At 41.6% G+C, this 26017-nt stretch overlaps 1 protein-coding gene across 2 annotated transcripts; it reads left to right on the top strand.

Moving 5' to 3' along the window:
• The first annotated feature begins 12797 nt into the window (after positions 1-12797).
• On the top strand, positions 12798-23256 carry LOC122784426 (single-minded homolog 1-like). Of its 2 annotated transcripts, none has more exons than XM_044049698.1 (12): positions 12798-12950; positions 13888-14392; positions 15805-15887; positions 16017-16106; positions 16219-16327; positions 16567-16652; positions 16941-17140; positions 17303-17409; positions 17556-17703; positions 20995-21151; positions 21248-21632; positions 22051-23256. In XM_044049698.1, exons 2-12 carry the CDS (start codon positions 14218-14220, stop codon positions 22791-22793), a joined length of 2283 nt encoding a protein of 760 aa, XP_043905633.1. In that variant the 5' UTR covers positions 12798-12950; positions 13888-14217; the 3' UTR covers positions 22794-23256. The 2 variants fall into 2 exon arrangements, with proteins under 2 accessions (XP_043905633.1, XP_043905632.1); XM_044049697.1 differs by having other exon boundaries at positions 21245-21632.
• The last annotated feature ends 2761 nt before the right edge of the window (positions 23257-26017 follow it).

The following is a 26017-nucleotide window of genomic DNA, read 5'->3' as shown; positions in this document are numbered from 1 at the left end:
GCAATCTGCCAGACACACAGCAGGACAAGACAAGCTCCCAGCTTCTGCTCGGTGTCTGGAGCTGCATATCCATCCCATTTCCTCTCTCTGTCTCTCTCCAAGATCAGCATCTCTCTCACTAAGTCAATGTGTTTGCATATTTCCTTTTTCTTTTTTTTATTATCATTTTATTTTTGTTCATATGGTTACACTGGAGCAACACACGACTTTTCTGAACGGTGATAAATCATGCTGTCAAACTTCTAAATAATGACTAAGACAGTTTTTTTTACAGCCTTAATGTGCTGGCTACAGATCACTGTAACTATATGATCAATTTAAACTCAAATATAACCACTTTCAGCACAATGAAATAATGATTTAACGGGAAATCTGTTTATGACTATTAATAAATTCATGATGTGTTTCTATGCCCATGTGAAGCACTTTGAGTTGCCCTGTGTATACAAATAAACTTGCCTTGCCATCATGTTTGATGTGATGTAATGTTCCTCTAACCGAAGCAACGGTTTGGAAAACACAAAGAGCACATTGTTACAATTGAAAATAAAATTGTGTCATGATTGGGATTTAATATATATTAATAAAAAAACAAAAAAAACAAAACAGGCCTCCATATGCAAGGCACACGACAAAAAACCCCACAGGCAATCAATTAAAAAAAACAGTCTGGCCACTGACACGTTCATGCTTTTCACTGTATGAGTTTCCCCATGGAAAACATAACGCCAACACTCTGGCTCTGCCCTATGTGCACGCACCGTATCCCCCCCAATTCCCCCCATTCCCCGTTCCCTCCACCCGGCCCGCCAGCCATCACTCTTTGAGCCTAACGACAGATCAATCCCCGCGACCATATGTGGTGATGTCATGTTCCTTGAGAGTAAGAGGGATGGGGCTCACCGTGTCCATCTGCTCCGGTCTGTGGAACATTCCAGCACTTTAACATTTGCATGGCTGTCAGACGGACAATAAAACCTAATCTCGGCAAAAAAAAAAAGAATGAGGCTGGCGTGAAATGACAAATTGTAAGGTGTATCTCTATCATCTTGAACTGAGGACATTAAAGGGCATAATATATCTTCAGCCCCTGTTTGTGTAATGGATTATATGTATATGATAATACTCTTTCACGCAAAAAAACAAACAAATGTGCAGTTGAGGAAAAAAAAGAAAACATCATCAGGAAAGAAGGATACTTTTATGTTAATGTTGCAGGAAAACATGTGACTGCATCACATCACGGCAGCACAACGCTACTTTTTCATTATTTAGCAAAAAAATGGGCTCGTGTCACCTTTGAATACGGAAAATGTGGTGCACCAACACGCTCCCACATGCTTTTCACGGTATTTGCTTTTCAAATGATTCGTAAAATATGCTGTCATGCATTTGGCAAATAGAACTTAATTTACTGCAACTCGTACAATTGCTTACAAGTCAAGCCCGAGGTTTTTGGGAATAGTTGGGTCCTTCTTAGCGATACCCCTTCCCCCAAAAATTAGCTTACTTAAATATTCCACTTTCCTGTGCATGTTATTTCCCAGCAAGTGCTTCAAAGTGCTCCAATTAATTAAATTCAAGTTGAGAAACTCCAGGGGCACACGTATTTTTGTATTTTACTAATTACTTACTTACTTCACCTTTACTCTCTTTAAAGTGGTTGAATAAAGTTTGGAATTACAAGAACCATCCAAATAAATGCACCTTTTTTTTTTCTTTTTTTTTAATGACTGTCTAAATGCCCTGGGACGTTTTTAGCCTATGACATTAAAAAAGTAATTATTTCCACTTAGCAACTTGTAAAATAACCCTTTTACAAATTTGTCAGAAGAAAATATTGGATTATAAAATAGTATACAACACCTTTCAAAGCTAAAATGTCCATGTGAAAGCAAATATTGCTGTTTCCAGTACAATAAAAGTGCACTTGTATAACTTAATATCCCTCTCCAGTTAAGAACATAGAGCGTTTATTAATCGATTTGTAAATTAATTAAGTCTCTACTATGGGCAAACATTTGCAAAGGCTGATGTATACACAAATGCGTTCCAATTTATATAAATAGCTGTAATTGTACACGATAGGTCTCAAAAATTACAATTGTTGACAATTATAATAAGCATCATTTGCTTAAAATGTCTGACATGACACATAATAAATACCACTATATTGCCTAGTAGTTAATAGCTAGTTAAGAACTGTGTAAACATGGCGGTAAAATATGTTAATAAATGTGGGGAAATATTTTGATCTTTTTTTTTTTAACAAATTTTAACCATGTTGTTTATCTCAGCATTTTTAAACCAAACCACCAGGTGACAATTCAGTCAATTAGGACAATTTCTCCCTGGTTTCATCCCTGCTGTCAAAACACTGTTTTGAGGTCAAAAAACAGACAGTAATTCTAGCTAAATGGTTACTAATTACGTTACCGAAAATGGGCACGTAAAAATGTTTGAGAGGGAATCTTTTTCCCTCTTCCCACAGCCTGCCTGTCATCAGATCTAAAAACAAACAAACAAACAAAAAACGCATGACTGCGTGGTTCTAATTGCACATCTAAGTAGAACCGAGGCGCTGTGATAACACGTCCTCAAAAATTCTTAAAATGTTTTGTGCCATGTGCTACCGTGTGTAGACTAGGACACAAAAAACCTCTGCATCAATCTTATAAAAATCGTCCTGTGCCACCAAAGTTCTGGCTCCAGTTCAGCACCGCACGCAATGTTTTAGGGGTTGAAAGTAAAACCGGTGAGCAGGAGATGCTTTAATATGCGGTGGGTAAATCGATATTGCATTAAAAGAACTTGCTTTCATGCCTCCGACAGCTCATGTTTTATGGACTCTGTGGCGTTTAGGGCCACAATAACCTCACACATGAAAACGTTAAATGTTAACTTTTCGCAGATTAATTCGGGTAATTCCATCCGACACAGAGGGAAGAAATCGTGTCTGTGTGTGTGTTTGAGTTTTTTTGTCCACTTCACATGCCGTTTTAGCTCTTTTACACTTGCAACATGTTGAAAATGTGTTAACTTCGGAAATGCCCCTCTGTGCCCTGATCCCAGGGTCTTGTCCCAATAATTTTTTATCCACGGCCCTTTTTTCCAGGCATGAGCCCACATCTGTCTCTGTCACTACTTACACGCTTTCTCACCATAAAGCACCACAATTCACATGTGCGCACACAGACAATCGCGCACACACACACCTTCCCCTCCTATCTCATGCCTAATTCAAACCGGCCTTATGAGTCCCCAGACGGAGCCACACGGAGTCAGCTCAACACATGCGCGCAGACATTCAATCACTGGGAAGCGGCGCAGGCCACATATAAATCCATCTTGTAAAGCGTCTTCCAGACCGTTCCCAATGCGAATGAGATGTCCCAAAGCCTCGTGGTGTTATCTGGCCTCAGCAAAGGCAAGAATGTGATCTATGCCCCCCTAATTGTTGCAGGGGGATGTTTTATAAGCACACTGCAGGTAGGCTAAAAGGTTGTATAAATCCTATATGGCCTGCAGTTTGCTTATAAATCCTTACTTTCTGTTTTGATTTGTAATTGTAATGTCATCAAAGTGCAGCACGAGACGAAAAGACACAGTTCAAACGTCCAAGTACATGTGAACATGATATGACTTTCAAAAAAAAGAAAGAAAAATACAAACAAACAAACCCTACAAATTATTTTCAGTTTGTATCGGACCTCTGACTGGATTGCTGTCAATCATTTCTTGGCTTTCCACTCTCCTGTTCCTTCTTTTAATGCCAGCATAGAGGACGTAGTTCACTAGCAAGTCTGACCAGTCTTGGCAGGTCTGGAGTCCGTGCCTGCTTTCTACACTGGCTGGTTAGTCATATCTGACATCTGTGGCTCCCCACAGTTGGGGTGAATGCCAGGCTGAATAATGCACCAGGGCAGCACTGTTGGAGGAGGCACATGTCAGTCTGCTCTGCCTCTTCTGGTTTTCTGGAGCAGCAATGTTCTGCGAACAATTCATGAAAAACCTCAAAAATCTATTCCAGGAGGAAGTATGTGCACTACGTGCTCGAGTTGCTGAAAGCGGCTAAAATTACTATTTGTGTATCGTCATTGAATGAGATGACTGCTCCTACTCCAACGTTTAACTGATTAGCTACAAGACATATTGCTATATAGATCATATTTATTTCACCTCTGATTTCTTCGATTTCTTTGATCCTCTGTGACAGTAGACATTTGAAGACTTGTCACTGTGAGGCTTGGAAAACATCCATCAACATTGTTGCACCACTTTCTGACATTTCACAGAACAAACAAAAAAATCATATGTTATTTGATAGTTCTCCTCAGGTCAATGTATAATTTTAGTTCCTTTCAGCTAGGGATTAGAATATTGTGTGTTTCGCTTTGCATTGACTGTATAAATGTAAATAAAAATCAGCAAAAGCATTTTAGCCATGTCATGTTCGGGCTGTTTATTACATCTTTTTTGGGAGAACAAAATTTGTTACACAGCTGGAGAATTATGTCTTTGAAATTAAAACTTCATAAAAAAGTGGTATCGTCCGATCCCTACTCTCAACTCATTCGCTTTGGTTTTATAGCCAGAGGACCGAGAATCTAATATTTCTGCCAGGATTTGACCAAAACAAAGTGAAAAGCCACTTGTTTAGGAACAACTGTTTGAATGCTTGTTGGTGCTAATAACCACTCAGCCAATCGCATGGCGGCAACTCAAAGCATTTTGTCATGTAGACATGGTCGAACCTAGAAACAGATGGGCTACAGCAGGAGAAGACCACACCACATGCCACTTTATTAGGTGTCCTGTGTGCCCAATAAATTGGTCAGCGAGTGTGCCGTCAACAACTGGCATTACTAACGTCTTCAAATGAATTCAGATCTGATGGATGAGTGAGTCTGCAAACAAGTCCACTGTATCATCAAGATAATGATATTGAAATATCACAGGGTTATTGCTTTAAAAGTAAAACGTTGTTTGTAAATGCTCAGAGATATCATCACCAAAAACACCGCTTTGACCCCACGTGTACTGACAGACGCCGTGAGTATGTAAATTGCCGTATGCCATGTTGATGCTGCTGTCGGTGTGGAAGAGTAATCTCCGTCCTTCCCTCCACCACAGGCAGCTGACCTCTGGATGATCCCTGGGGCCAGCGGCTGGGGTGTTAATGTTCACCCTCACCGGGGTCGCACCCAGCATGTTTACTTTATGACACAAGAGAAGGGACCTCAGAAGGGAGTGTGGCCTCCGCACCCTGACCCCCAAAAACCCATTAGAAAGGAGGCTACCGAGGTGTAAAGGCTCTTTAAACATGTCTGAGACATGTTTGTCCCGATGCCGTCAGTTTCAATTGTTACAGGCTACTGTTCAATACCGTGGAAGAACGCCTCGATGAACAAAACTAAGTCAGATGCAGCGCTAATACTGTACAAACCCCACTTTGTAAATTGAATCAAAAAACTGAGGAGCACTCATTGCTTAAGAAATCCCTTAAAGACAATTGTTAAGAGTTTTCTTAAAGACTTTTCAGTCAGGGTTGATTCTACCGGTAGTCCTTGTTTCGTGTATCGCCCCTTTTTTACTCCCTTTAGTCCCTTTTACTCTGTCCTATTAAATTAAGGTAAAAAGAAAAAATATACATATATCTAAAAGAAAAAAGAAATATCAGTCCGTATGTTTCAATTAGGGTGGGAATCACCAGACACCATAATACAATATTATCATGATATTAAGTCACCACGATACGATATTATCACGATAATGCAAAATACTGAATATTTGTGAAATCATACATTGCGATACACTTCTAGTGAGAGTGAGCCCAGAAACGTCAACAAAAATATTTTTAATGCTAATCCGCAAAACGTTTTATGTTTTCAGAATTATTTGCTGAAAAGAAAAATGATACTTGGTGCCTGAAAAGCGATATCTATCGCCACAAAAAATATCACAATAGTTCACTGTATCAAGTTGTTCCACCCACTCCAAGTTTCAATGCAGCTAACTAGCTTGACTGCGCCATTTAACTGGCGTACTTTGCTTGTCCTAGTACAGCGGCAATAGCAGGGAACAGCATGTCCACCTCCACTACAGTAGATGACAATATGCCGCCATTCAGCTTGATGGTATTATGCTTTTGCCGATTGACCTATTAGGTCAAAGGCAAAGCAACTTTTGCTGGAGGCTAGTCGTTAGCACGTGGAGCGATACTTCACGTAATTCTTTTAAATGACAGCGCATACGGTACATTTGAGTACATTTGTTTGTATCATGGTATAGTTCAGTTTGGTACAGTACTGTATGTTTTGGCCCTGGGGTCAACTGAGAACAGTAGCACTTGGTAGACGGGTTGCGCCTGTCAAGCGAGATACGTAGTGTGACAATGACATCAAATGCGACACAACAGGGTCACAAGGGAGTGGCGCTTTTCTGTCGCTTGATCAGCTGACGCATACCACACACAACCGAACCATTCCACTTGGTGGGAATACGGGATTGGTCTCCTTGTCAGTCCAAGAACTATAATTTCTGGGGCGGGAACTGCGGAGCATATGCAGAGCATTAAGGCCAGCTCGAGTGCGACTCTAAATATAAATGCATTAGTACAATTTCAGTCAGACTAACACGTTTACTTAGTTTTTCCATCAAATTTATGTAAACGTACCGCGTGTCAACTTGTATGCATTCTACAAGGTCATCACTGCACTTTAATATTTAAATTCAAATCTCTATATTTTTTATTGTTTAAAACACAACAAACCACTACATTTATGCAAACATGCCTCAGAAGTCAGTAGAGGCTGCTGAGGTTTGCACCAGAGCTGCTTTGCATTTTGTTGCCATGCCGTGAGATGAAATCCAACAACAAAACAAACAACAAACAAAAAAAGAAGTGAAATTTTTAGAGTTTATCAAATTGACAGCAGCCTGCACACTTTCTCATGCTAGCATCGACCTCATCAGAGTTCCTGTTGTGACTAAATGTTTCCCTAAATATGCATTTGCATGTGTTTTAGCATGAGAGTAAGTGTCTCTCTCCTTCTGTATGTGGGTGTGTGTGTGTGTGTGTGTGTGTATTGTGCACGCATCACTCTGGAGAAAATCCGTCAGCCACATTTCCAATTCCGTTCAATTTCAGCAAGAATCTCGGTAATCCCACTGAAGAGCCGCAGTTCTCCCACAGTGACATCCCATAATGGCACTAACATCAGAGTGGTGGGCACCCAGTTACGACTCCCAGCCTCCATTCGGTGCACGTCTCCAATCCCCCAACCTGTCTGTATGCAAACAGAGCCCCTCAGAGGAGAACACTGATCTGGCAGCCTTTCACTGAGCCCTGTGTAGACATATTTAATGCCTCACTAACCACTGCTTAAGACGGAGTGATGAACGCCGGGGGCATTCATTACCACCGGAAGTTTATCCTTGTGTGTGTGTGTGAGTACAGTGTGCGCCTAAATAAGCGTTCCTCCGATTATTTACCCAACGAGAACAACACGCCAAAAACATACATGCATCCACTTCTGTGGCACCACAGAAGATTTTTGCTCTCATGAATTAGGGCAACTAACCCGTCAGAGTCGCCATAATCGGTCTTTCAGCAGCACAAATCTATTCTGTGCTGAACATTTTACAGCTTAGCGACGAGAGATATTTGGTAAATGGGTACAAAGTCACTGTGGTTAAGGTCAAATATGAAAAACAAATAGAAAAATAAACGCAGTTTGATTCGGGTTAAGGAAAGAAAAAAAAAACGATTATTTTGGCAGGACTTTCTTTAACCTCAGGGTCCGTTTTTTTTTCAGTGACGGGAGGTGCAGAGACAGCTGGAGAGCAGGGCAAATATAGTTGGAAATGTGTCACAGCATCAGTGCGACAGCTTATTGGTCCCTCACATATGTACACACTGTGAGACGAGGCACACACACAGTGTGAACATGTACAGGAACAAACAGGGACGGAAAAATAATTTGAAATTCATATAGCAATAAAAAACAACAACAACATCATTATATATATTTTTAAGCATTTCAATAAAAAAACATTATTTCATGTTAGCTCCATCTTTAGGCAGTTTCTGTTTTACATGCACTTTGGCAACGATGACAAGGAGACCCAGGAGAAAAGTCTCCCTCTCTACCCAGACACTCATCACCCAGAGAGAGAGAGAGAGAGAGAATGAGGGGAGGAAAAAAAGCCTCATGCAAGGATCAATTTGTCTGCACAGGAAACTGTGTAATGTTAATCACAACTTTAATTTGGGCTAAATTAGCATTTTGATGAACTTGCGGGGCTGACTCGTGGACTCCGAGCACCTTTAAATGCAGCGTGCGCAGAGGAAATGGCAGTGTGGTTAATTAACGCTCGCGCACACAGCAGATGGGCTCGGTGAAGGGTCTGGCAGAAAGAGACACAGGGACCAAGCATTGAAGGGAAAGAGTTGCTGTTCAAGGGAGGGGGGGGGAATAGTCTAAAAAAATTACAGCCATCACTCTTCAAATAAAAAAAGGCTGGCTCAAAAACAACAGGTACAGAAGGCGGGGAGTACTAAAAAAATCATTTCAGTCTTTTAGGGAAAACAAAGAGTCAGTAATAGCTTACAGGAAACACAACCGGGCAAATCTTAGTCAAACATGCAGCCTGTTTACATATGCCCAACCGTTTCAATCTCAGAGCGCAGAGTGCGGCCCGACATGGTGCCTCACTCTCATTGCTTTTCACTTGTGTTGTGAAATCTGCCGCTAACACGTTTAAAATTGAGTGTCAGGTTCTCTTCCATCGCACTTTCTCCTCTCTTTAACATCTTGTTACCGTTCATCCTCGTTCCCGTCAGAGCCTGAACTCTCTTTCCATGAAGCTTTTCTGTCTCTCCCACACGTTCACTCTGTTTGAATGGGAACTGGTTATGTATTAGTCTGTGATGAAGTAATGTGTCACAATATAGAAGACGAGGGGTGAGGGTATAAGAGGAAGGGAAGTTATGGAGAGTATTGGATGGTTTTTGCATGTGTATGATTGTGTGTTTCCGTTTTGTCACTGCAGATGGGATTTTTGTCTAGGTTTGAGGATGTCATGCATTAAACATGCACTGTATATCTACACGGCTATAAGCAACACAAGCTGTGTAGATATGCAGTGTATGTATTTTGAAAAGGCCAAGTTTGTTTTCAACTGGCACATTTTATGCTAAATCAAGGAGCTCATTCATTAGAATATATCATATACATAATAAGGTTAGGATTATCTTATTTTCCTACACCTACTCAACATAAAGTAGCATTTAAGTGCAGTAACATATGGATATATGGTGCGCTCTTTATTTCCTGCCGTTTTGTCTTATGTTTACTTTTTAGTTTTTTGTCTTTTAATTGGATTTTTCATTGCACTGTTTTTCAGAAGATCCACAACACACTATGTCATGTTATACAATGACAATCAGGGCCGTATAAAGCTTTGTTAGGGCCCGATTGAAGCTGCTGTTTGGGGCCTCTAGGATAGGGGAAAGATGGGTAGCTGTGGTCAGTGCAGTCCAACGATTCTATGATTATACCACAAAAACACCAGCCACTGCTTATATTATCGCAGCTTATTATATTTTAATGGATTTAAGACAGCTACAGATAAAGACATGTAATTGTATTTCTCCTCAGATGAGGCTGGACTTGCGGCTTTGGGGCCCCCTGATGGCTCGGAGGCCCTATGCATTTGCATAGTCCACATAGTATAGTAAGGAATGGCTATGATGACGACAATAGACTTCCAGAAAATAAAAATTAAAACTATAAACTACACCGTGTGAGAAAGACCTTTAAGCGACTGACCCTGATCATAAGAGACAGAAACCTTGTCATGTCATTGTCTCATCACAAGAAGTGATGCACGTCCCTCACTCACAGTGTCAACCGTCATCCTGTAACCTCCATGCCATATTTTCCTTCCTCTTCACTAAACCTGCCTCCTTTCTTCATGCAGGCCTCCAACAGGGAAAGGGCGATTTGTATAAACATCATAAAAATGGAAAGACGGGTGAGATTCGGACAAAGAGGAGGGAGAGGTTGGAAAGGACACCACAGTGAGCTCCCCTGTTGTGTAGCCTGTGGTTAATGGGAGGTCTGGCAGGGTAAATCTTCTACCTGCTTCTCAGAATCCGTGCTGTCAGAGAATTTCCCAATCTCAGTCGCTGCACAGGAGGCCCCTGTTGAGAGGAGGCCTGATCCGTCGCTAATGAATATCCATTAGAGATTATTATTATTTCATTTCATGGAATATTTTTGTTTCCCAGTGAGGGAGGAAGAAAAAAAAAGGGTGGCAAGAGAGGTGACTGCATGCTTTAAATAAAAGCATGGATGTCCTCGTGGAAAGGGGACCAAACAAACCATGGTGACCTTTGACCTGCAGCACAAAACAGGAAGGAAGTGAGAGCGAGCGATGTCAAATTCATCACAGGAACTGATGTCGGGGAGATCTGAAAGACTGTGTTCAACTTCAAAAGCGTCTACTAGAGACATCAGCTGTGAAGGATGGAGAACATGCAGTCAGCATCTGGGGTCATACTGTCATTTTGCAGATGTTATCTCTCTCAAAAGATGGAAGAATTACCAGTTTTAGCCTTATATCTTAATTCTATATCCAGTAGAAGCCATTTAGAGAAGCACGGGAATTGGTGGCAGGTAAAATGTGACTTTGATAACTCACACGCGATGGCAGGGGAACAACTTTATAGCACAAAAAAATGAGGTATAATCACTTCTTTTTTAAAAAAATTGAGTGCCGTTCCAAGTTGTAACGAAGTAAAAGACTGAAAACATTAATAATGGCTGCTGATGGCCAGAAGATGAAAGCACATCTCAGAAAAGGACACCGGAATTTGAGACACTGCACTGAAGATGAAGCAGATGAAGTTGTTGTGACACATGCAGGACTGAAAGCCGATTGAACTCATTCCCACATGGTCAAAAATCTATTTATAATAGCATTAAATGAGGGTTTTTGTGTGTGTGTGTGTGTGCCAGAACTGTGACATCATTATGTGCAGTTGAAAAAAAAAACTATGCTAATGATAACGTCATGTCAGTTACTATATTTGCATCTTCTACATCAGTCTGTTAAATTTGATTGTTTGTTTTTGATGCAACAGTTTGAAATGAGACAGGAGTGAATGCTATCAGCTATTGTATAACAGCTGGGAGATGAGCTCACATCATTGTGTTTCTGGTAAAAAGCAAGCACACAATCTTGAGACCTGGGTCTCACACTCATGTGGATTGGAGGTGCATTTATCAGGTGCATTGCAGTGTCATGTGACCCGGGAGTGAATGCCAATTAAACATATTCTAAACTGGTGAAAACCCAGTATATACCCAGAATTAAACCTGGTTTTCGACCAATGGGAAAGGGGGCATATACACAAGATATATGCCTGTCTCTCTCTCTCTCTCTTACACACACATATACACACACACACAAAGGAAGAAAACAGAGAGAAATCTGTTCCCAGGCAGCAGGAGAATCTCCAATTATGGCAGGATGCAGCATCAATTTAAGCACTAATTATGTGCGCAATGAGCTCACCATCCTGCGTCCGCGCCCCCGTCACCGCGCCCGCTGCTCCACCCGCCTCCCCCCTCCTCTCCTCCCATACCCCTCCACCTCCTCCTCCACCTGAGCGCCTGGTATCTAATTAAAAAACTACATGCACCGCGGCGCTCTCATTTGATTCACACCATGGAAATTAATCCTCGCATAAACGTGTTTGATGGACACCAAACTACTTCCATGGGCGCCGGACGCAGCGCGCTCAGATGCAGATGTAGCTGCATGGCTTTAAAGAAAGGAAGACTGAAATAATGAATAAATGAATCAAAAGGAAAATAGAAGGGAATAAAAAACAACAACACTTATGATATAATACGGAAGGAAACGGGTTCAATTAAAATGGACCATTAAGAGAGTTAATTTAGCGCGAGGGTAAATTAGAAACACCACGTCAGCCCCTCGTGCAGCAACAAATGTTCAACCTCAAGATCAATTTCAAATGGAAACGAAGCCTTACATAGCCTATATATTTGTAAAAACAAACCGTAACAAGAAACCGTGACCCTTTAAAAAAGAAAATAAAAAGAATAAATAAAAAGGTGCAGTCCACCAAAAACCTGTTTAAAAACAACATTTCCATGACCACATACAGTAGGTGCTGCTGTTTGGCTAACATCAACACACAAGGCCTAAAACACTACAGTAAATCACATTATATTTATTTGCTAACATCAGCCAATCATATTTCACCAGTGTCTGTTATACAACCTTTAACCATAATAAATATTGTATTACTTGTTTTTGAAGTCATGTAATGTTTCTTTTTTCCAAAGGGAATAAAAACTATTTTGCATTAGAAAACAAAATCGGATTTATTTACATTAACAAATTGAGGAACTCTGATTTTGCAATATGTTATTAACATGAAATAAAATGTAACGATCGTTTTTTTATTGGATATTTTCCAGAAATAATCTGGGTTACAAAACATAAATCGGCTGTTTTGTTTTTTTGTCCACAGTTTGATCTGTGATCTCCACGTTAATGACAAAAACACGGTCACGATACGCGCACGGCCCCGAGTGCCGCGCATACCTCGCCGTAACCTAATTGACGCCCACGGTAAGTGTCCAACCACGGTGCGACTTTCGCCGGCGCCGTCCAATCAGCGCGAGGCTGGCGCACGGGTGGGCGGGCCCACGGCTGCTCCTGAGAGGGGACATTGAGATAGTTGGAGGAGAGGAGGCTTGTTGGGCACGAATGCCACTCGTTGCGCGCGTCCTTATAATTTGGGGAGGTGAATGCAGCGCACGGCCCGTTCGCCTTTCCAGGTGGAAATCCAGGAGGAGCCGAGACCAAACTTAACTGGGAGGACTGGTGATTGTGAACCCGCGTCAGGACAGGTGAAATTCCCAGCAGGCTGCCCGCGAGGCCACGCCATTGATCCACATGTCGGGAAATAGGCTACGTTGCGTCTGTGCAGCGCGGGTAGGGAGAAGTGACCGAGGCTGGCAACTGGTGCTGGATCTTTAAGTTTTTGTTTTAGTATTACTATTATTTCACTTATTTAAACAAAACAAAAAAATCAGAGTAATGACAGTGTTGTGTTGGATCAATGTCATTTTGTCCAACTGCTGCTGCACTGATCACAAATACGACGCCTTGGGCACAGTTTTATTTATTTTATTGTATTTATTTGTTTTATTTAAATCCTGCATTTTATAATCACACGTAGTTATTTTATTTTTTGCGTTCATTTTGTATATTTCTACACATTTAAATATTATTTTGATGAATTATTATATGGTGTAGTATGGCACAGTGCTGCTGGGAACTTTAATTAAGAGGGATTAATAGATGTTTTTCATCTATTTTTTAAACCTTAAAAATAATAATTTAGTATTTATATTAAAACGTTTAAAATGACAGAAGATGTTTGCACTTTGCATTTGGCAAAAATATTTGACCAGTAATGCCGGCTTATCCAGTTATAAATAAAAAAATCAAAGTGTATTTTGTTTAAATGCATTATTATAAGATTTTCAAGAGATTACATTACACGTGCTTCGTCTCCTAACTGCACATCTTCTTTTTGTTTGACTGCTCCTGACGTTGTTTGTAATTGTTGTTTTTGTTGCATTATGATTAAATAAATGTTTTCTAAAGTCAGGCGTTGGCACAGCGGCCTGTATCAGGCATAGGTTTCTAAATAAATAAATAATATACACAAATACACAAGGGTCAGGGCTTGGTGTGAAGCTGCAGCCTCGGTATAGATCAAAATGCAACAATGCTACAGTAATCATTTCCTCCTTTTTTTACTCCTCCTGTGGTTTCCAGGTCATGGATGAACGACAGCCGCTGCACCGAGGAGGTTTAACGTCAAGCAGCTTGAAATATTACTGACCACATGTCCATCAGGAGGAGTTTACCTATACCAGGAATATCCATCCATCTGCACATTTTTTTTGGGATTCAACATTACACAAACGAGAAGGCTATAAATTCACTCGACAAAACGCAATGAAAACGAGGCAAAGCGCAGAGGAATCGAGCGTCCGAGTGCTGATGTGAACGAGCAGCACCGTCTGAAGTGAAGAGGGACAACACACACGCGCACGCACATACACACACAGAGTGAGGGAGTGAGAGAGAAGGAAAGGAGGCGAAATGAAGGAGAAATCGAAGACGGCCGCAAGGACTAGACGGGAAAAGGAGAACAGTGAATTTTACGAACTGGCCAAAATGTTGCCTCTGCCGTCGGCCATCACCTCCCAACTGGACAAGGCTTCCATCATCAGACTGACGACGAGCTACCTGAAGATGAGAATAGTTTTCCCTCAGGGTGAGCGCGTGCAGCTCGTGTCAACACGTCACTGCATCACCGTCCTCATCGTCTTCACACGGAAGAGTATTAGGGCCACATGTAAAAAAAAAAGAAGATATATATATGTATATGTATATTTATATTTATATTGAAAGAAAAAATAAATAAAACGGCATGAATTCTGAGATTAAAGTCAGACTTCTGACTTTAATCACGAATTAAATTGAGATTAAAGTCAGAATTCATGCTGATTTGTTTTCTTTCTTTCATTCATTTTTTTTTTACATGTGGCCCTAATACTCTTCCGTACCCTCATTCTCCTTATTATTATCATCATTATACTTTTATTTCTCTGCAGTAACGAACAACACGTGTCTTTTAACTATACATTTTAGTTATACGAACTTAATTGGTCAACATAAAGGCAACAAAGTGTAATCATTATTCAAACTAATGACAAAAAAAACTATTATCAAATAAAAAATGAATGAATAAATAATAATAACACAGTATATGTGGGACGTTAGGAACTTAACACACTTCCTGCCTGCTTAAATAATTATAGTTCAATTCACAGACGAAAAGTAATAATAAAGGCTACAAAAAAATACAACTAAGTTTAATTATTTGTACAAATTTAGCTGTGTAGTAAAAAAAATATTGTGATGTTAATCCACATATGAATAATCTATATGAAAATATTACAGCGAATGCTACTGAACGACATGAAGTCTTTTGGGTCATTCACGACCCAAATGGATTAGGGTCGTGTGTTTTGGGGTTGTTTTTTTATTTTGTTTTTTTAATTCCGTGTGTCCAAAAGGAGACGATCTGCCTCCATCTTTTATATACAAGGCTCTGCAGGTTTCCAGTGACTGCGTGACTGAGAACAAGATGTACAAATTATAACCAAAAAAAAGGCCCAGCAAGGCTCCTAATCACCTACAGCCATGGAAGCAGGAGGCAAACACACACACACACACCATTCTTTGTCAGATTGTGTAAGGAACAAAAAATTAATAATAAAACCACAACAGACACGAGGAGACTGGCTAAATAAAATACACTGTCCTATTTATGTAGAAATGCATGCATTTTAAAATAAAAAATAGTTCATTTCTTTTATACAATTTTATTTTGTTGTATTCAAGTACGATAATGAGTCCTTTTAGCAAAAGGCCTATTTTTATTTCCACTCACAGCGGGGGGGACGAACAATTATGACGCTAACAAGACTCCAACAGACTCCTAATAAAAAGAAAATGGATGCATTTCAATGAGCTTTGTTCCACTGCAGCTCAAAACAGAGGCCTAAATGTGTGCCACAAATCCAAAGATTGGACCATTGTGTGCGCTTAAAAATACGCACTTTTACAAATGCATACATGAAATAAATACTAATTATATAAACCGTGTGTCTCTGTGTGCAGGTCTGGGTGAAGCGTGGGGTCACACGAGTCGGGCGAGATCTTTTGAGAACATTGGACGAGAGCTGGGATCTCATTTACTGCAGGTACATGACGAACGTAATTCATAATCTACAGGCAGTGGGGAAAGATGTGCTCCAGGAAGGAGGATTAATTATTCTCCCAGAGGTAACCGAGTAACCATGTCGTTTATGTATTTATTTATTTACTTACAGACGCTGGACGGATTCATCTTCGTCGTGGCTCCGGATGGGAAGATCATGTACATTTCGGAGACGGCGTCGGTCCATTTAGGACTGTCTCAGGTCCGTGTGTGTGTGTGTGAATACACAATACACTCCGTTTTTGATGATTTCTTCTCATATAGTCTCGTTTAGTCCTTCTTAGTGCGTTAATTACCCGACTTCATCTCCACAGGTAGAGTTGACTGGGAACAGTATTTACGAGTACGTCCATCCCGCCGACCATGACGAGATGACGGCTGTGCTCACGCCACATCAGCCCTATCACTCACATTTCGTCCAAGGTAAATAATAAATCATACATACATATTCGTAAAATGACTCAAACATAAACGCGAAATAAAATAAATAAAGGGGAGAATACCTATTGAATGTATTCTGAGATGCATTAGCTTTTGCGTGCATTTATTACGCAGCAAATGTATTCTGTATTCTTCCATTTTTAGCCTGTCTGTGTTTCTGATTGGTCTCTTATTCTCTTAATAAATGTCTCAGCAGTTACTAAACGTTTCTCCTCCTGCAGAATATGAAGTGGAGCGCTCTTTCTTTCTGCGGATGAAATGTGTGCTGGCGAAAAGAAACGCAGGCCTCACCAGTGGTGGATACAAGGTAGGGGCGATCTTAGCCTTTTGTGCCATTGGCCTATACAGTGTTTATTTCACTCTCTGTCAGTGCAATTAAGTGTTGATAATTGATTTCTAAAAGTATTTTATTTAAATACATTTTTTAAAAAAGACCTGTCTATGTGATGTCACTGGGGATTAAAGGCAGCACAAGTGATTTTTATTTTATCTTTCTCACAAAAATAAACCATGCACATGTGTTGATTAAATATTGTACATCCGTATTTTTATAAAATAAAAATGAAAAATAATTGTCTGTTTCCATTGATCCCAGGTGATCCACTGCAGTGGCTACCTGAAGATCCGTCAGTACAGTTTAGACATGTCTCCCTTTGAGGGCTGCTTCCAGAACGTGGGTCTGGTCGCTGTGGGACACTCTCTGCCCCCCAGCGCAGTGACCGAGATCAAACTGCACAGCAACATGTTCATGTTCAGAGCCAGTCTGGACATGAAGCTCATCTTCTTGGACTCCAGGTATAAACACAGAGCTGAACATCTGATGAGCTCATGAATGTTTTCTTTCTTTAGCTCAAAAAAAGGATGCATAACAGAATCAGATTCTCTCTCTGGACTATACAGGCAAAACCAAAATATCCCTAACTCACTACACCCCATCACTCCCTAATTTCTCTCCAGGGTCGCAGAGCTGACAGGTTACGAGCCCCAGGACCTGATAGAGAAAACTCTGTACCATCACGTCCACAGCTGTGACATCTTCCACCTGCGCTGTGCTCACCACCTCTGTGAGTTTTCCCCATCATGCTTTTACAACAGACCCCATTTTTCCCCCCTGCTGCTGCAGCCACCACGTGCAGACAATCACTCAAACATGCCCGCCGTTAACTACACTAATCTCTGTTTTCCCTCCTTTTCTTTTTATCTCCTCCAGTGCTAGTAAAGGGCCAAGTCACCACTAAGTATTATCGTTTCCTGGCCAAGCACGGCGGCTGGGTCTGGGTTCAGAGCTACGCCACCATCGTCCACAACAGCCGCTCCTCGAGACCTCACTGCATCGTCAGCGTCAACTACGTCCTCACGTGAGTCTCGCTTTTACGTCCATTCGTATCCGTTTTTATTTGAGTCACACTTTTGGACTGGAATCCCTACAATTACGAGCACATAATATGCCCAACACAAGGTTTACGGGGGGGGGCTTTATGTTTGTGGGCCAGTTGCAGTTGAATTTTTAATGTGTTTGCCGAGGGAACACCCTTGAATATTTAACTAGATTAGGCCCAATCACATCATACACTCTTGTGATCCATGCTCGAAGCTCACTCCACGATACGATGGGGTCTTTGTCTCTTGGAGGAGAAATCCTCTCCCTTTATCCCTCTGCAGCCTCTCTCTATAACAAATCCGCCCAAATACTGCGGCTGCAGGGCTCAGGCGGTTGTGTGTTATGAGAGCACAAAGCACACTGAGGCCCCTTCGAGACGGGCAAGACAAACATCAAGGTTCAACCCCATCAAAAAAACCCTCTACTGTCACAATTGATCTGCAGTCCAAGGAAAGCTGAATCGATCACATGGCGAACTGGGAATCAATAGCTATCTCATAGATGTAGCACATGCTGTAATTTCCTTGTTAGGTCTGGTTGATCCGAATGTCACTATTTGTGTGTACTTGTATTTGTTACATCTTTAGGACCTTTTCTGGCATAAACACTTGTCCAAACCTTGTCAGAACCTAATTTCTGAGGACATGGTTATGTTTAGGGCTGAATTTTGGTCATTGGTTATGGTTTAGGCTTTGGTCCAAATGATTGGAAGTCAATGTGAGTCCTTAAGAGGATAGCAGCACAAATCTGTGTGTGTGTGTGTTTATAAGAGAGGTGTGATTTTGTGAGCCTCTGTCGTACGTGCATGCGCATGGCAACACTCCAACTATTGATTTCCTCAATGCAGTAAGAAGAAAACAACGTGACTACATTAAAATGACGGTGAATTTTCCAACGGCGTAATTAGGTGTAAAGCTCACACACACACACACACACACATACGGCAAGAGCACACAAAAAAAACTGCAAATAAACAAAAAGTACATCAAAAAAAACAAACACAACAAATTCAATCACCTTGCCCTGACAGCATTTTAGTCAAACAAGAATCCATTAATAAATCATGTTCAGAGGCTGGTTGGTGGCATGTTTCAGGCATGGGGTGCTCCCGACATTGACCCCGAGGTGGAATTCAGCCAACACAGCTGAGTTTGCACAAAGGCCCAACATTATTGGCTCAGACATAAGTCAGCCAGGGCACAGATAGGACGCAAGAGCCAGCCAGCGCGCACAACTATACCTGCAAGAGCAAATAACACTTACAACCGCGCACTAGCTGTCCAAACACAGCCTCTCCCGCCCCCCCCTCCCGAGGTGTTGTACATAAAGAATGGGTCATATTTAGAGTCATATTAAAGAGGCTGGCTGTGCGGGGTCAGCGATGGGCCACAGGGTTTAAAATGCCAGGCAGCTGCTATTACATACTGTTGATGTGATAAGTTGAGAATAGGCTCATGTTTGCTGAACACTTGACACAGGAGCCTTTTCACTCCCCAGACAGTGTCACTTGGATTGAGTTCAGCCACAGGACAGTGGGTTAAAATGTCGAAAGATAGCGCACACAAAAAAGGAAAAAAAGAGTGTCTGCATTTAAAATAAATTGGATTTTTTTTTTTATCAAAGACACTCAGAGGGGAGTGGTGTCAGTGATCATGTGGACTCGTGTGTGTTTTTTTTACCAGTGGTTGTGCATCAGAAAAGAATGATTAACTTTCTCCAGGTTATGCGTCGCTTGTCTCAGAGGTGTGAAGACTTAATCTCTGGAATATCTTGAACGTTGCTTTTGCTTCATGTCATCATCACCTGACATCATCGCTATAACACTCGTGTTTATAGAAGATTTGTGCAGTTATCTGTATTCAACATTTGCAAAGACGTCTGCTGCAGACTGATTACTGATGAGGTCACTTGTTGCACTACTACATCCACCAGGGACTGTTAAAGGAAGAAAGAAGGTGCTCAGTATAAGGGGAACAATGTTAGGAAGATCTGGTGAATCAGTAACATGTTAACCTCTCAGCAATATTCACAGTAATAGGAACTTTATTTGCAAGGCACCTTTTTAAAAAGTGAGCTTACAAAGTGCTTTCACACACCAGGTTAACATAAGACAAAACAAGATGACAGACTATAAACAAAAGTGCATTATTAATGCTATTAAATGTTTAAAATAAATAGAGTGAACTAAAGGTTTAGAGGTATAAAATATTTTCCAGGGTCAGGTAAATAAAGAACGATGAATGAAGGTCAGAGGAATGCCAATCTATAACAATGGGTTTGAAGAAGTGATTTAAAAGAAGGCACCAATTCCACGAGCCTCATCTCCTCAGTGTCCTTCAGCAAGGATGTTGATCGGCACTTTAATGAAGCTGCTGCAGTGGCCTTCATAGAACAATGTGAATTGCTTTGTTTTGAAAAAGCAAAAGTCTTGAGCAATGCTAGTATTTTTTTTGAGGTTGCAGATTTTTAAAATGATAACGTGTTTCCCACTGTTGAAGTACTGAAGTCCAGGAACTGGACTAGTGGACTTGGATTCTAGTACTGCTTGCATTTGGAAATTGGAGACAAGGACTTGGCCGTTAATTTTACTTGCCAAAGACTGTTTTTCTTTATTTTATTAGATTGTTTTTTAATCTACCGTTAGCTATATTATCACTATACGTTCAGTTCAGTTTCATGCTATGTCAGATTCACATGTTCATATGGAGAGACTTTGAGGACTTGGACTCAGAACACACAGGGACTCCTCACGGACTTGACTAACTTTTCTTTTACTTATTATGACTCAAAACGTGATGATGTCACTACAACAACAGTATTATCACGCCAGTGTTTTAGCAGGTAACCTATAATTGACACCACTACTCTTGGTTGACCATGTAAGCGTGCAAATGATCGCAAAGTAGTCTTTACTGGTGGTATTAAAACAATTCACCATTACATTACATTACATTACCATCATATGGGTTGTGACTAATTACATGGCAATTCATCAACAGTTGTTGACATATTTTATTCAAACACCATGAACGCCAAGAGACCATCAAAGTCACTAATCTCCATGCTCTGGGAGCCATGAAAATCTGTCCTCCATTTCATGGAAATTCATCCCATACACTGATTTTAGTCCGGACCTTCATGGTGGACAAACAATCACTGCATTCTTTGATGGACTGTTTTTAGGCATTGGCAAGACTTAAAAAGTAACAACTTGGATGAACATAAGTCAAAAAAAAGTCTTCAACATATATTTTGTTTGTGTAAATAGGGACACAGAGTATAAGGGAATGCAGCTGTCCTTGGACCAAATGAGCCCCACCAAGCCTGCCTTCCCATACGCGAACAATCACACCGAGGACAGAAAGAGCACCAAGTCACGTTTGACCCAGTCAAAGGGCAAAGCCAGAGTGTCACCCTACCCACAGGTAATAAACAGCTTGTTTTGCCGAGCTAATTGTCTGATCTTGTGTGTCAGATCACAAACTCTTTCAACTAAGTTTGTCTTTGTTTCTCTGCAGCAGTTTTCTGCTTTCAATCCAGAGCGTTCGGAGTCAGACCAAGACAGCCAATGGGGAGGAAGCCCAGTGACAGACTCTGCATCTCCTCAGCTGTTGGATCCCAGTGAGGCTACAGAGGCATCTTGTGCCTACAGATTGTATCCAGACTCAGGCCCCCTGTGCTACAGCCTCGGTTTATCCGAGGAGGATCTCGCCCATGCCCAAGCACATCCCCACACCACCACCTGTGACCGCGTTCGGTGCCAGAGCAGCCGCTATTTCCTTGGAACCCCTCAGTCGGGAAGAGAGGTGTGGTGGGACGCCACACGCTCCGTTCTCTCTCTGCCGAAACCCTCAGTGGACAACAGCGAAGGCTATGAAATCACATCCTACCATGGAGCCATTCATGGTGAGGTGTTAGGGTTGAGACCACAACCATCTGTCTCTGAAAATAACTCTGGCCTAGCTTCTCCTGGTAGCTGTTTTTCAAATGTTATTATGGGACACGCTAAGTTGTTTACGGCGTCTCTTGCCAGGGTGCCGATTGCTACCATCTGTTGAAAAATTGCCTGCAATTGAAAGCCAAGTTATTTCACATCTCACATCCTCTAACAGGGAACCAACCCCCACTCTGCGTCTGCCAAGACAGTCAGTCTAATAGACCATGATTCTACAATATATGCATTTAAAGCTGGACTGTGCACAGCTATACACACACTCATGCTTTACCAACTTGCTCAGCACATTTTTTTTTACACATTATAAATACAGACATAAGGGACTGCATTATTTATTAACACATGTGACTAATTCAAATCTCCTCACAGGTCGGAGTCACTGGGATGAAGACAGCGTAGTGAGTTCACCTGACGGAGGTGGCTCAGCCAGCGATTCTGGCGAGCGTTACCATGGTGACCATTTCCGGGCAAGCCCCCGAGAGCCGAGCAAGATGGAGACCCTGATTCGTGCCACGCAGCAGATGATCAAAGAGGAGGAGAGCCGCCTCCATCAGCATAAGACACCGCTGGACGTTTCGGGGCTCGCTAAAGCCCACAGCCCGTGCTTCAGCCCCTCACTACCCCACCATTCCCAGCTCAACATGCCCAGCGTGGTGTGTCGAGGCCCGGGAGCCCCCAGTATTGACCTCCCTTCTGAGCGCTTGCATCACAAGGACGGCATCAAAGTCACCGGCCCTCATGACAATGACGAAAACACGACCAGTCCTGCTTCTCTATCTCGTCTCAGCAGCCCCAGCTCTGACGGGATCCCCAGGTCGGGCCTCTCCCTCACCAAAGATTACATGCAGACTGATCTCTCTCCGCACCCTTCACAGCCACAGGGGAGCCCGCTGCTCTATCCAACCCAGGAGAGGCTGCCACTAGACAGACAGGCCGCCTATGCTTTGACTGGCTACTCCCTGGAGCACCTGTACGACCCAGAGAGCCTGCGGAGTTACTCGGGACTGGCCTGCGGAGGCGTCCAGTACGACATGGCGTCACACGTGAGGATGCAGACCGAGCAGATGCAGGGACACAAAGCCACCTCAGTGATCATAACCAACGGGAGCTGACAATATCTGACGAAGACAGAGCCCGCTCTCTAGATGAGGATGTAACACGTTAACGGTGCCGCAAGCACATTGAACACTGGCCAGGTGCTCGATGGAAAGTTATGTGCCCCGTCTCTGGCTCTTGCAGTGCAAATTTGCAAGTTTTTGTCGGGCCTGTGTATCATAACGTTGTGTTTCTCTGTCATCAGAGGACTATTTTTCCCCTCCAAGACTCTAAAGGACTAGTGTTCAAGAAAGTAACATTTGGTATGCCACCACAGAGCATCAGAGGTTTGCTCCATTACATAGGACTATACAGTGCTATTTTAGTGGCACAAAGACGACCCAAGTTTCGAGTCTGGTTAAACATCAAGCCAGTGTTTCTGTTCCAAATGTCTTACGCATCAGTGGCCATGTGAGTTAATCTGTTCTGGACACGATTTCCAAAGGCAGTAAGAAAATGTGTTGCTCCAATGCCCCCACACACACCTAAAATAACTCCATTGCACAGAGCGTAATGTTTGACACATGAGGTGCGACACAGGAAAGGAAAGCATTATTGTGAGATGTTAATGTTTCCTGGTATTTATTTGTCGATGGGCTATTTTCTGTATGTGTCATTTCCTTTGTCCAAGTAGACTGCATTTGCATTCAAATTAGCTTTGGTGTTTTAATTACACCGGCATTAGATTAGAATTTAAAGAAAAAAAAATATTACATGGAAAAACAGAAAAAAAATTGCCTCTGATATGTAAAAGTGTTAAATGAGTAGAAAAACGTGTATGTGATATGCAAAGAGCAAACAGATTACAAAAACAATTCACCCGTTTTCCCTCACGACCTCTCAATCTCGACAGTGTATGTACTACGTTTACATATCAGGGTATATTCTTTTTTCCTGCTTTTACCTCAAGCTTTACCCAACGTATTAGCATATGCAGAGTATATGCGCCACATGCAAATTGTTCTCAGTTGAATTTTGGGATGTTTTTTTCTTGTCATGACAGCCCACACAGGGTCAAGATGATCGATAATAACCGACATATCTGAAATATGTTGAATGTCTGTAGTTTCTCGTTTAATTTATGATGTAAATATTATCACACAATGAACCTTTTTGGACAAGGACTGACACGATTATTTATTAATTGGTTTAAAAAAAACAAAAAAGTCTCTTAAATCTAAATACTGTTGCAAACAAACTACTTTGTCTGTTGATTTTGTTTCTTTTTCGTACACACACACACACACACACACACACACACACACACACACACACACACACACACACACACACACACACACACACACACACACACACACACACACACACACACACACACACACACACACACACACAGAGAGAGAGAGAAATTCTGCCACATGAGCAAAAAAACTACTGCTTCTTAAAACTTTCAGGGGCATCTTTGTAGAATTTATTTGTAAATATCTAGACATTTATATAGATATAGACCAGGCCAGAAATACATTTTATCGTACATGTTATTTTATCTGTAATTTTATGACTCGAAGTGGATTATTTGCCATAACAACTGGTTTAAACAAATCCTTGTCTTTCTAGTAATGCAAGGTCCACAAACAAAGTCATTCCTTACATTATTTATATTTCAGTGTCCATGTGTGAAAGAGAGTAAACTGTGTAAACCTTGACCACTTAACAGAACCTCCTTCACAACATTTGTTACCACGCTTCATTAAAAGTAACATTAACCTCTTTTACGGGGGAATGAGAAACATAAAATATCAAAACTCTTCCCCATAATTATATCCACAAACCCATAGAGCAAATCACTACAACAGCGCAACTGCTTTGACTACTGAGCCGACACGTTCTAAATGTTTTGCAGCGACACGTTCCCTCTGTCAGAGCAGTTGAACTCGCATGTTAAGCTGCCCTGACCTCGGGCTCAGAGGCAATTTCTCTGCCACGCGTTTTAATGTATGCAGCTAATTCACGTGTAGCTGGAGAAACTGTGTAGCTCGCCTGTCTGAGCTACGAGGGACCTGGACGGAACACAGTCCGGGAGGCCCTGGACGCAGTGCTCTCCCATCAGTCATTGCATGACGTGACCATGTGATGGTCTGCCAGATATCACCGCTGCTGTCATTCCAGGGGGAGGTGGAGTGACTGCGCCGCGCTGCTCCTGACATCACTGGGGTGTAGAAAAGGGAACGAGCGTGTGTTTATTGCTGAGCTACTTCTTCTAAAAACACTGGGGCTTTTGCCTGATGTGCCCCGAAGGCCTTCACACATAAAGTCGGCTGCCAAACACTGGGCTTTTTGCCCACAGTTTGCGTTCTTGCTCACACCTCCCAACTTGTCTCACCCATTGCGTCCAAGATGCTTTCTGTCCCACCTTAGTCTGATTGAAACAGTCTATTAAGGCGCCTGAAAGACACGTATAAATATAAAGAGTATATTTAAAGAATAGCCAAGGTGGGAGGAGCAATCCAAGCTTGTAAAACTACTTTTTGTTTTCATCGTTTATTTTCTTGATTCATCGAGTTATCGTTTGGTCTATAAAATGTCCATTAAATGATGACATTCTCAAATGTCTTGTTTTGTCCACAAACTTAAATGACTCCGTTTTATTGATTTCTTAGATATATGGAGCAAAGAAGCCAGACCATATTCACCTTTAAGAAGCTGAAAAAAAAAATCACAGAAACTGGATCTAATTCTTTAAAAAACACAGAAACTGCATAACCGATTATCAAAACAGTTGACGATTCATTTAGTCATCGATTAATCACTTTTATGGAAGTCAAACCTGCAAAAGTAATGAAGTATCAGTTATGATATAGAGAAAGCAACAGTTCTTCACTTAATTGTAGAGCATTTTAACCAGCAAAACGACGTGTAAGTAGTATGATTAGTGTCCCTATTCGTGGTAAATACATTATTCACTCGAGGGCTGCACTGTTGTGGAAAAAACGCTTGATAAAAATCTGGATTCGCAATGTGTCGTGACAATAGCTGTACGATTGCAACACCCACGGCTGAAATGTAGCTGACTACACAGTCTCCGAAAAATGGAAGCACTCCAGCAAAACACGGCACGAGTGCAAGTCAAACACGGAGAGCTAAATTTGGGGAGAGTTGAGTAAGACTTGATTTAACAAGAGAGAGACGTTTCTTTTAGGCAGCCTTTCCAGACGTTACCGAAAGATTTAGGGAGCAATCAGGAGTAAAAAAAAAAAAAAACAAAGCATCCATGTGTATG

The sequence above is a fragment of the Solea senegalensis genome, linkage group LG17 (assembly GCF_019176455.1).
Source record: "Solea senegalensis isolate Sse05_10M linkage group LG17, IFAPA_SoseM_1, whole genome shotgun sequence".
In the NCBI taxonomy this organism is placed as follows: domain Eukaryota; kingdom Metazoa; phylum Chordata; class Actinopteri; order Pleuronectiformes; family Soleidae; genus Solea; species Solea senegalensis.
Note: the sequence above shows the minus strand (reverse complement) of the source record. Positions and strands in the feature narration are given on the sequence as shown.